The sequence below is a fragment of the Aythya fuligula genome, chromosome 3, assembly GCF_009819795.1.
Source record: "Aythya fuligula isolate bAytFul2 chromosome 3, bAytFul2.pri, whole genome shotgun sequence".
NCBI lineage: Eukaryota > Metazoa > Chordata > Aves > Anseriformes > Anatidae > Aythya > Aythya fuligula.
In genome coordinates this window covers 5,567,203-5,579,615 of record NC_045561.1, presented here as the reverse complement: position 1 = coordinate 5,579,615, position 12,413 = coordinate 5,567,203, and the positions used below count along the sequence as shown (strand labels likewise).

The window sequence follows — 12,413 nt, the reverse complement described above, 5'->3', positions numbered from 1 at the left end:
AGTCAAGCACCTATTTTACGTGCTAATACTTAAAGAACCTTCCTTCAGCTAAGATTGTTATAATCTTTTATGTTACATGGAATAAAGCTCTGAAACCTGTGAAGGAAGGTCTTGGTGGAAAGTAGCATCAGAGGCTTGGCTTGTGAAGATTTTGCACCACAACTCTTCTGGAGCGGTAGGAATTGGCTTTATTAAGAAGCCTTTGGGGAAACAAAGGTTGAATGAACATCACAGCACAGAGCTTTCTGCAACAGTGAGAGATTAGGTGATGCAGGTTCTCCTCTGCTACAGACTGGTTCTGCTCCATCTCTTTGACCTCTTTTATTATCCTGCAAGAAGCTTCTTTGGAGGAGAATCTCCACCTGAGAGGAATTGTCTTCACTACAGTGTTGACCAAAATTACCCACTTGATTTCACTCTGCTTGAAAGGGCTTTCCTGAGCCTGAATTACCAACCTGCAAATGTTCCTGGTTGAGCAGGGCCCCTGGATGAGCAGCATACAACGGCCTCATCCCCACAGGATTAACAGCTTTGACACACTACCAGTTCACCATTTTTTTCATGCACCTTTTAGACAGGCTACAATGAGTTTAAATGGTCTCTTTTGTGAGAAAGAAACAGATTACAGCATTAGCTTCATGTCAAACCAATACCGCTCTGAAACTGTGCCTGGAAAACTGTGTACTAGTTACGGACTCTGAAAATATTCTCATAGGATTTCTCCAGGGCAGATCACATGACCCCCTGCCCTTTCCTTTAATCTATTTGTACTTCTTCAAGGCACTCCTGCTCCCTATACAATTTCAAATCAAAGAAACTCCAATTTGCAGTAACCTCTATGTGGGAAAGATAGACCTGCTGCTGAGGACCCATCCAGGAGCAAATCCAACACAGCACGATCAGCCTTGGACAAATCGTACTCAACCCAACAGAGAGTAAATACCACTGAATACAAGCAATACTTCATCAGGGCAGGAATAAATTCAGATGCTTACCCTGGAAGATGGAAGATTACAAGCTTCTAATGCGGTCTCTACCCGTTTTCTGTCAGCAGAAAACAAGCGGTATATACTGCAAAATGAGAACAAACCAGAGTGAATTGGCTTAAAGACATGCCTTGTTGGCCCATGTGGCTTAAAGATTAGATATTGCTTCCCAGTTTATCACATCGTTAGCTATTTATTTCCATTTGCTGGATGCTAAATAACACAAGTGAGATTAATGGTGCCCACAATGAGTTTAATTCTACATCACACAAGGCCCTGTTATAGCAGACAGTTATTTAAGACAGTCACCACTGCTCTCTTCATCACATTACCTCAGTGATGTACAATTTGAGTGTATTTATTCTCACAATATGTTTCAGAGCTAAAAAAAATAAAAATGTTTGTATTGGTCGTGGTGATGTTTTTTTTTTGTTTGTGTTTGTTTGTTTTCTTTTTTGTTTTTTACATTATACACAAGTGGAACAAGAACAGATAGGCTCAAGATAACAAGAGTAATCTAGGGCCAAAGGGTATTTAAACAGAGACATCCTGAGAATCATTGGGTACTCTTTCCTTGGGGTACACCACGGATCACAAAATGATTATTCTAGACACAGGGATCACATGTTCATCCCAAATGATTTTTCATACTCAAAGTCAAAAGAGACTACACAGTAAGAAAGTGGAACACTTACTTCTTCAGAGGAATGCGCCCTTCTGGTGTCACCTGCAGCTTAAGTTTTGTGTAACTGTGGAGAGAAAAGCATCTTGTTTTACTTTTACAGCATCTTCAAGTGTCTCTCCACCAACTTTATAGCCCAACACTATTGCTCTTATCATGTGATAGGTTCCACCCAAGCCTTTTGCCCAATATGAAAATCCATTGGGATACCATTAATAAATACCTTTTCCATCAACAGTAATGCACCCATACTGTCAAATAATGTGTCTTCCAACGGGACACTGCAAATACCATTAACACACAATTTTACCATCCTTCGGAACTCATCGTCCAAGCTGCCAGCCACTCGAGACTTTTGCTGAAGGAGCCTTCTTCCTTTCAGCTAGGTCCAGTGCAAGCATAAACAAGCTTTCAGCTTTACCACCTTCAAATTTACACACTGCTAGGAAATCCTCACTGGGATGAATGGCAGTTTCGCTTTTGCATTTTATCTTGCTGTTATTCCCAGCTATTTTTCTGCCTTTCTGCAGCATGAACAAAAGCATGTTCTTTACTGGTAGCTGAATATAGGCATGCAGGGTACACCATCGAAGCAAGATACTCAAGTTAAAGTTATGGATAAGCATGTGTTAAGGACACACTGTCTCCCTCTAGCTTGCTAATATCTGTTTACCTGTTTGCCTGTCCCCAGTGTCCTTTCAGTGAGGCTCACAGGCTATACAACTTGACTGGAAAGGTGGCCGTACTTCTCTTCTAGAGGCTGAAATTGTGCCTGGATGTTGCACACAAATATCCCTGCCTCCCTAAGACATCCCCACTACACAGCTGTTAGGGTTTTTCTGTTTGACCCTAAACGTTGACACTCCTCAGCTGAAAGGAAGTCAAATTGCTGGCAACTGAAATGTCTCTGCACCAGTAAGAGTATATTTAGCAGCCCTGGGCAAGCCCACGACATTTCTAATCTGAAACAATATAAAAATTACATGCTGAAACCATCTACAGGCAGGCAATTATACAGCTTTTGAACTGAGTATTTAAAGCATCTCAGTATCTCAGGACCTGTGACTTCTCTCACATGCTCATTAAGGCAGCGGGGTGAGGATGTATCTTTCTTTGTTCAAATCCTTCCACTAGCTGATTCAATGCCTACTGAAAGAGGAGTCATGCAGTAGCTGTGAGCAGCTAATGGGAAGCAGTTGGGCCTACAGTGATCATCTGATGCTTCTCCTGGGATGTGAGGACTACTGGTAACCAGCACAACGCTCACCAGCAGCAGCCAGCTGTAGTGGGTTTATGTGACAAAGTTTTGCTAATGGGGGGCCTTTGGTAAGCCCGGCTTCTGTGAGAAGAATCCAGAAGCTGCCCCATGTTAGATAAGGGGCCTGCTGCTGGCCTGAGCCAAGCCTATAAGTGATGCTGTAAGACACCAGGATCAGTGAAGAAGGAGGGAGAGGAAATGCTCCAGGTGCTGGAGCAGCAGCAGTTCCCCTGCGGCCTGTGCAAGGAGAGGCCCTTGGTGGAGCAGGCTGTCTCCCTGCAGCCCATGGGTCCCCCATGGAGCAGATCTCCACGCTGCAGCCCCCCCATGGGTGGAGGAGCCCCCGGTGGAGCAGGTGGATGTAGCCTGGAGGGGGCTGCGGCCCATGGAGAGCCCCCGCAGGAGCAGGCCCCGGGCCGGAGCTGCAGCCCGTGGAGAGGAGCCCATGGAGGAGCAGGGGGCCTGGGGGGAGCCCACCCATGGAGGACCCATGCTGGAGCAGTTTGCTCCTGGGGAATTGACCCCATGGTACGGAGCCGTGTGGGAGCAGCTCTTGAAGAGCTGCTGCCTGTGGGCAGCCCCTGCAGGCTCAGTTCAGGAAGGATGGCATCCTGTCATGATAACTGGTGAGGAATCACCCTGTCCTTATCTCAACCCTTGAGCCCTTTGCATCATATTTTCTCCCCCTTTACCTTTGAGGAGGGGGAGTGAGAGAGCATTTGTGGTGGAGCTCAGCTGCCCAGCTTGGTAAAACCACCACGCCAGCAAAGCACACATTTTGGGTGCTTTGGCTCTTCTACTAGAATATAATTAAAGCTATAAATGAGTTTTGCAGTAACACAATCTGAAGAAAAATGTGGCTACGCTGAAGTATTTCAGAGAATTTATTTATTTATTTTTCCACTTTACCCACTGGCCTACCAAAGGAAAAACAGCATGCTTCTAATAAACTTTTTTTTTCTTTTTTTCCCAACTGAAAATTCCACTAGCATCCACTTCAAAAACAAAATCCATATTAACATCCCTAACAAGTGTAGGAACATTTCCATAAATCCTTGTGTCCTCATACACATCTTCTGGAAACCGAAATATCCTGTGCTACTATATCACCAAACAAAAATACTACCAATGCCAGTCTCCCAGCAATGAGCTAGATTTAAAAATAAATTAAAAAAAAAAAAAAAGTCACAATGATTAGTTAAAATAGTTTCTTTCTTCTGCTTTTGAAACTTCTGAGCACATTCTGGTCAAATTTAATGTTTTCCTCTGTAATCAAGAAAGCTATAACTAAAATAAAATGAAGAAATAAGAGTTTAACTGAAGTTTAAAATCCTATAGACATGTGTCAGAAGCCAGTAAAACCCCACCACTACTGGCCACCTTCTTCTCCCCAGATTCTTTGTCATACATGCAACACTATTTCTTTCCCTGCAGCCATCTGGGGAAATTGAATGTTATTCCTGTTAAGAGGCCTGCTAAGAGGTACTCCGACTAGTAGCAGCTAAACAGACTCATTTCAGTAGCGTACTGCTGACTTCAGTAGTGACAAACTTTGGATGCAATACTGGACCAAAGTTTCCACAACAAAGCCATCCTGTGCTTCCTATTGCACTGCTCAGTACTTCAGTACTAATGTACTGAAAGAAGTTTAGTTGTAACCTAACACAAAATTATACTGCAGGATTACAACACAGGAATGTGCACTTTACAACCAAAGTGGTGTTTTTTATTAATCACATCCTTCCAAATTAACCTGTTTTTCTCATATGACTAAAGCACGGGGAAGCTGCTCAATCTGTTTATTATTGGACTTCCAATACTGCAAGTGAGTGAATGCCACAAAGAAAAGTTCCTAATTCTGCTCTAATGCAGTTTGTTTTTCTGTTTCAACAAAAGGGTACTGATAGGATTACAACCAATCCTTTGCTCAGTACAGTAATTATAACAGGGAAATAGTTTTCATCTTCAAAGTCAAATATTTCTTAAGTGACTCTGATTTGGCATATGTGCTAAGGACCCTGGAAAACCAACAGTTCCCAAGTGATTTATTAATTAGTGGAAAAAAAGACACAATAACATGCTTGCCTGCTACTGAATTGACGCAAGTGTCCAGTGACTTAATTTAATTAATATTGCTTGAATAATTATAGAAAAATGTCTCCAAACACTGTGTGACAACATGCTCCTCCTTTGAATGTCACAGGAAAGCACACATAAACCACAGCCTCAAACGTCCCTGTTACACACCTGTCAAAGTCCACTGGTCACCCAGGAGTTTGAGTGGTAAGGAAACAGGAATATCCAATCAGCCCTGTAACTAAAAGTCTAAAATGCAGGTGGGTTAACTTGCTTCTTGGATCGAGACAACTTTTAGGAACCTAAGCCCCTACTTGGTATTTAGCTGGACTGAGCCTCTGTCTGGGATCAGGAATTAGGTGTTGTTTGGGGAAAACAAAAAGCTGAACTTAACCAGTCAACTTGTAGGCTACGAATGGTATGCCTTCTTTTTTAGAACCCCAAAAGTCCAGCAAATACCCCAGTTAACTGCCATCATTATCTGGTAGGCTTTGTCGTGCTGCTTTCAACCCTATCATTTAAGCAAAGCTATCTCAGCATGTGTATTTATCATCCATTTGAGACTTGCTAACCTCAGGTTTAGTTCTCTTTCCTTTCTGAAGTGTGTTTTTACAACCCAGATGTGCTCATGAACAGATTCTGTGCTTTGCTGAAACCAAATCAGAAGTTGCACACCATGCAAACCAATCTAAAAGCACGCTGAAATCAGAGAGATTAGAAAGAAAAATAAACCAGAAGCAAAATAGTATTTGATTTTAAATGGAGAGCTTCAGACTACAGCTGAAGTTACTCCTTTTGTATACAAAGGGAAGATGGCATTGAGTACTGTGGGGTTTTTTTGCTATGACTTAATAGTTAGCAAGAAGAACGCTAACAAGATGTTTTAAAAATGATGTTTAGATAACAGGCTTTTTAAAGCAATGAGAAAGGACAGGCTATGTTTACAATAGTGACAACTCATCAAAGCAGAGACAATAGATGACAATGTGACTAACAAGAAAAAAGGAAAATGACGCAGATAAAAGAGCAACACCCACAGCATTAAATACTGTGGCCACTTACGCTTTTTCCAGAAACGCGTCCCTTGACATGTTCTGTGCCAACAGATTTGTTGCCAAACTGAACACTTCATCTGACCATTCCTATAGAGACAAAATTTGATTAAATGAGGCTTAATTTAGATGTTTACTTACACAATGCAAATATTTTTGAAAAAGACAGTTAGCAATGAGTGCCTAATTAGTCTGAACTTGATTTTTGCAATTATAGCATCCCTCCCTGTCTATTGGACCTGACTTTCTCATTCTGCAAAAAATGAAGACTGTTACAAATATTTTTTAAAGATACTTTATTCGACTGTATTGGAATAAAGAAAAAAATCACATGGATAAATGCCTAACATAAAGCATATTTAAGCGTCAGGGATGTGCAACATAAATGCCACAGAAAAATACATTTTCTTGCACGTTGGACGCTACTCTGGTTGACACACTGAGGATTAAAAAAAAAGAGCTTCTGTGTCACCATCCCTGTAAAGTGAAGCTGTAATGAATTTAGATCTGTGTGAAGCTAGACAAACCTGACAGTGTAGGATATAGACCGTACCGTAATACGTCTCTCACTGCAATGTCTCTCCTCATGGGTTTGTTATGAGAGCCTTTGCATCTCTCCCTCTACAGATCGTGAAACAATTCAGACAACGAATATCACACCTTATCTTTTATAGTAGATACTGAATTAAGAACCTTAAGTACAAACTCCATCTGAGATGTTATCAGCCAACATGAGCAACACACTTACGAACAAACTAGGAGAAACGTATAGGAATAAATTTAAGTTGTTCCAATACAGTGGGAAGAAGGTACAACTCCAGTCAGAAAAACTCCTTGTCCCCCTATAATACACACCAGTACCTCACGCTGAGATCGTATTCCTCACTAAGATATTTTCCTCTCTGGCTGTAGGGAAGAACTGTCCTCTCTGCTCACAGGATGCCTCCCCTCGCCTGCAAGCACTGCTCTTCCCACGGCACTCTTATTTTTCCTCTCTCTTTTCCCCCCATTTTTTTCTCATTCCTAAGCATGTTCCTGAAGTCCTTCCATGAGATCCCAGTCCTTTCCTGGGTTCCCAGCAAGGCTGATCCACGGCTGACCTTAAGTTCAGCCTCTCTCAGCTTGTGCTGTCATCTCTTCCCCTGCAGGTCTCTCCGGCAGCCTTTCCTTGACAACCTCAGCGCATTTTTCCTTGCTAACTTAGTGCTTATTTACACTCTGTAATTGCAATGCCTTTTAATCACAAATGTGGTTTTGGGCAGGCTTTGTTTTCCTCTTTAAAGAAAAGAAATAAAAATAAACAATGCCTTTGCAAACAAAGTGATTTTTTTACTTGAAGTTTTCTGAGTTTTCTTTGAAATTAAAATTGAGTTTCCTTTCATATCAGTCCAGATCCAAAACACCCATGACCACACACCCTCATAGATGCATTTGCTCTCCTCAGCTCTTTTTTTTTGAGAAAAAATATGGAAAAGGGAATTTCATTCTGACAAAAATGGACGATGATGAAAAGCATCATTAGCTACCACTGAAACAAATATTGATGTCTCACACTGGAGCTTACCAACTTGTTTTACCTAAAAAGCCCCAAGTTTCTGCGTGATAAGGTGACCAATTCAAGACAGGTTAAGAAGACAGCATTTTTTATATTTTTCTTTTAGATTTAAGATTTTCTTTAAGAGTTAAGATTTGTTCCTGAACTTATCAGACATCGTGTCTGAAAGCAATCTCACACAGTTGCTCCCAGGGAGGAAGAGATAAGGCTACCTGTAATCCTACCTCCACGTGGACCTTTGATAACCTGAAACTACAAGATCCGTAAGTCCACACAATTTACAAACTCGCACCTACGACAACATGTCTTCTGATGGAGAATCCGGGCAGAGAAACCTGCCTCCCTCACAAGCAGACGTGTTGTTTGGGAGTTAAACAATTGCTGCTGAGATATTTTTTCCCTGCACATCTCGTGACTGCTTCCATTTTTATTTTTACTTGCTTTTCCCTTCTCAGGCCTATTTTTTTTTTTTTTTAAGAAAAAACACAACAAAACACAGGGGTGTGAGAAAGAACAAGAAAAGAGACGGCTTCTTTAGCAGCATGACTGCTCTTCTGTGACTCTTGGAACAGAAAGCGTATTAAGTGCAGAATCCTTTTTTCTTCTTGGCAACTCATTTTTCCAGGCTCAAAATAGGCTCATCTTGTAAACACTTCTTTGTTTGGGCACTAATAATAGCAGTTAAAACTTCTCCCTGTGACACTAACGGCTGCAAAGATGAATGGCAACATAAAATATTATTCAGAAATTTAACATAGGTTGGCTTTTTACAAATCCTTATAGACTTTGTTTTGATCTCACTGATTCTGCTTGGCTTAAAACTCAGTATTTTATAGAAAATAGATCAATGGCACTTTAGGAGTATCCCACCCCCCAGCTCTTCCTTCCCTTTGTCCAAGCACTTGTTCACAGGAATTTAAGGGGAACTCACAGTTATTATCTGCCTGTCATGACCGTTATTTATATCAACAGTCTTGCCATGTTCCTTTGCTAGCTTTTCCTGGCTCTTCAAGCAATCGCAGCGCCCTTGCCAAATATTCTAAGGGCTACTGACAGGCTGAGCCATTTCTAATGATACAGGTGCCAAGTCACCAAGTAAAAAGCAGTATTTGCTCATTGCCTCTCGCATTTGTAGGGTCTTCATTCCAGCCATCACAAAGCAGCAGCCGAAAAGCCAAGATCAGAAAACATGCCAAGGATCACGTCATCTTCCCGGTCGCCGGTCTGAACCCTCAGCAGGAGGGGAAACAACAGCCCTGAGCATAGATCCAAAGAAATAAAGGAGATGCTTTTGACTGACTTTGATGGGCTTGCACCAAGCTGTGAGCCAAGATGCGTCTCGCCGCTTTAGCTACCAAAGGGTTCCGTTTCCTTGGTTTTGCTGCATGGTATAGAGCGAAGCCTGCCCTCCAACTCCATGCATAATGCACTGTGCAGCTTCCTTCACCAGCAGCAGCGATTCCAGAAGGCAGCACTTGGTGAGAACGCTCCGCGGGGTAGAAAGCTGTTATGTGTAAAAAGAAAACAGCCCACTGCGGAAAGGTTATAACAGCCTCTGAATCACCGCAGTAGCAGCAGACTCCTGTACAGATGCAACACAAAAGGAAAATATAAATCGGTGTATTCTGAAATAGGACTGTGCTGGTGCCAACAAACTGTTTGCAGACTGATCCCTTTCGGTAGCGGAAGAAGCCAGCCTTCCGACACATTCAATTCCAAGCAAGTCACATCCATCACGATAAGAGCTTCATGAACCTGCGCTCCTTTTGGCTACATCCTGTTACACTAATTCATATTTATATCGTTCCTGAGAACTTCACTAACAAATCATTTAGCCACTCTACGCTTTGGTGGGCAACGTGTAAGCAGCAGTTCATTTTGAGATCTGTTGCTCAGTGAACTCATTTCTCTCCTCCATTACATGCATCAGGGTACATACCTTAAGGCATTTATCTCAATGGGAGCGATCAGACTTGTTCATAAGAAAAGACAGCATGCATTTGTGGAAATACTTCCTTCTAATCAGAACTGACTATGTGAGAAGACAATGTTCCTTACATGCTTGTCTTTGGTGGGAAGTTAACAAAGCAAGTTACTGGAATCCTACACTTCCAGCATCGGTATGAATTTAATTAAAAAAAAAATCAAACGGTCATGAATTTATCTTATTTTAACATTTTACTAATTAAGCTCTTAAATATGCATAAGGAGATTAAAAAAAATAAAAATGAGTATGCTGAAAAGCATACTACAAACAACCTGTGACCCATCTTTGACTATACCATTCTATTTACAGAGGAATTCATACTTCTTAGCAACAGATCTGATCGAATGCTCATCAAGCCAAAGAGAAATAAAATTCCTTGGGCTCTGGATACAGACCTCTATGGCCAGGATGTTCTAGTGTGATATGTACAGAGTTGGTATGAGAGACAGGAAAGAGAGTGACAGGAAAAGAGATGGGGAAAAAACAGGAAGTGCACTTCTGAAGTTACTGGATTTGGCAAAAGAATGAAATACCATAGAGGAGACACAAAGGTTCACAGGTCAGACTCCTTCATGTTGGCAATGGAGACAGGGAAAAAGAACATCTGCTCAGCAAAGGTTTGAGAAGAGAATTCTTTCTTTATCCTGGCTTGTTCATAGATGCTCATAAACCCTGTCCCAAGACAGGCACAGGCACACCAGGCTGAAAATAAGCAAGCGGTGTAGCATTGCTATTTCTCTTCATCATTAGATGTGTCTAGTAATGAGCCTTTCAGATCGTTACCTCATGAATATCAAGCTGCTTTCTTTGAGCAAACCAGCTGGTCAGTGCCCGTCAGCTCATCCGTAATGTACTTTAAATGTTAGTTACTTTCTCCTGGAGGAATGCAAATAAAACAACTACGTTGTAATTTTTAGCTCTTTATTTAGTTCACTGAAAGCAAGTTCAATAGCCCACGGATCATATCCTCATAATTTTCCCACAGCTTGGATAGTGGATGGGATGAACACAGTTTAAGTAGTAAGGCTTCTGCAAAGGAAGAAAGTCTCATTACTGAATTATTTTAACTGCCTTACTAAAACCTTTACAGTTTACTTTGCCTCTCTCCTTCAAGGGAGGACTGATTGATACACGTCCCACAGCTTGAAAAACAAGGCATCAAAAATGAAGGGTTAATCAGAAAAATGTTCATGAACTGAAAAGGGACGGGCAGGGGAGTTTTTCATTGGCACTTGCTTTCCCTTAATGTCAGTGAGAGGTAGGGTCAAAATTTGCATGTGTGACGTTGAAAACGTTTTATATTTACACGCCTTCTCAGAGCTCCCTGAAGAGATTATTTTTGCCTGATGTGCTTATTTATAATGACCTCTGAATCACTGCATGGGTCCTGGAGACAACGAGGACCAAATTCTATGGTCTGGCTCACAGAAAGTCCCAAAACATGTTAAACACGGAAGAATTTTTAGATGCCTTCAATAGTGATCAAACTCGGTTACAATAGGAAAAAAATAAATCAGGATATTTAGTGAAATTTCAAAGTAAGCAAATCTAATGTGCAATGCTTGAAAATCCTACCCCCAGGCAACAATGTCTGACTGATAAAGTACGAATTTAGTTGCCACACTTACAAATAACAAGGAAAACTCAGATTCTTTGTAACAAAGATCTGAGTAACTCAGGATTTAGAGCAGCAAAGCTTCTCTAAAGCATGATTTTATCTACAGTATTTTAAGGTTCCATTATCAAAGAGAAAATGGCCCTAAGATACCAATTTCTGAACTGTTTCAGCAAATAGATTATGGTTCAGTGATTGCTGGCTAGACAGGAAAGCAAAAAAGGAGATAGGTTTCTGATTTAGGTGATTTTACCTCTTCCTTGGCAAGGGCTAACAATTTTTGCTGTTACAGCTTTAGCATACCTTTTCATTTTCAACCATATGCTTAGGTTTTTTCCATAAGAGTTGTTTCAATTGCCTTCACTTTTGCAGTACTAGCTTTCTTAAGTACACCTGTAGAATACAGCTCTGTGATCTCAAGTGAGGGGACAGCACTTCCCACAGCAGTCCACGGATCACCACAAACTCAGTTTGCCTCTGTTTTCATATCAAAGGAAGAGAGTTGTGTTTCCACCAGATATACCAGTTGGCTAATGAAAATTAGCAGAAGCAGAAACCTGGCAAACAAAAATAAACCCACTGAGGTTAAGGCTTCCATCCTATGTCTTTTTTCACCTGGTCTGCCATTTTCTGGTGCCTATGAGACAACAACTTCACTGTTGTCAAATAGCAACACTCTATGAAGAAATTATCTTTTTAGGGCAATCTAATGGACTCAAGGATGCCGGCTGTATGGATTTGTGTTTTGTGCATAGTTTGTTGGAGGCTACCAGAGTCTACCTACTTGAATGGAAGTGGAAAGATGAGCTGCCCTTGAATGCCAATTTGGGACAGATAAAGAGCTTGCACTTCCTTAAACACGGTTGGGTTGTATAGAAGGTGAAAGAAGGAGAATAAGAAACCTATGTACTAATATCAACTGCAACATGCTTGTCACACAGAACTGTGCTTACTGTGGCTTGTTGGACAGACATGAAAGTACTGCCTACCTGCAGGGAAAAAGCACTTTGCTAAGGTAATGACATTTACATCACAATTCTTTCCAGGGGTTATCAACAAGGCAAAATGCAAGCTTAAAATTAACTGTTGAAGACCAACAGAAAGTGGCACGTGTATGTTATATTAGGTGCCTGCTTGCTCACATACATGAGTATGTAAGTTAGGCCTGTAGATTCCACTGCTCTGACACAGGTCAGCCAGAA

General features: G+C 41.3%; 1 protein-coding gene across 2 annotated transcripts in view; it reads right to left on the bottom strand.

Moving 5' to 3' along the window:
- The window catches only part of PLCB1 (phospholipase C beta 1), a 370,971-nt gene that overhangs the window by 145,535 nt on the left and 213,023 nt on the right, over positions 1 to 12,413 (bottom strand). For both annotated transcript variants that reach the window (XM_032184566.1, XM_032184565.1), the window contains exons 5-7: positions 6,065 to 6,144; positions 1,682 to 1,735; positions 996 to 1,071 (exon numbers count right to left, since the gene is read on the bottom strand). In XM_032184566.1, coding sequence (XP_032040457.1) covers positions 996 to 1,071; positions 1,682 to 1,735; positions 6,065 to 6,144 — 210 coding nt within the window. The remainder of the gene's footprint in view (positions 1 to 995; positions 1,072 to 1,681; positions 1,736 to 6,064; positions 6,145 to 12,413) is intronic.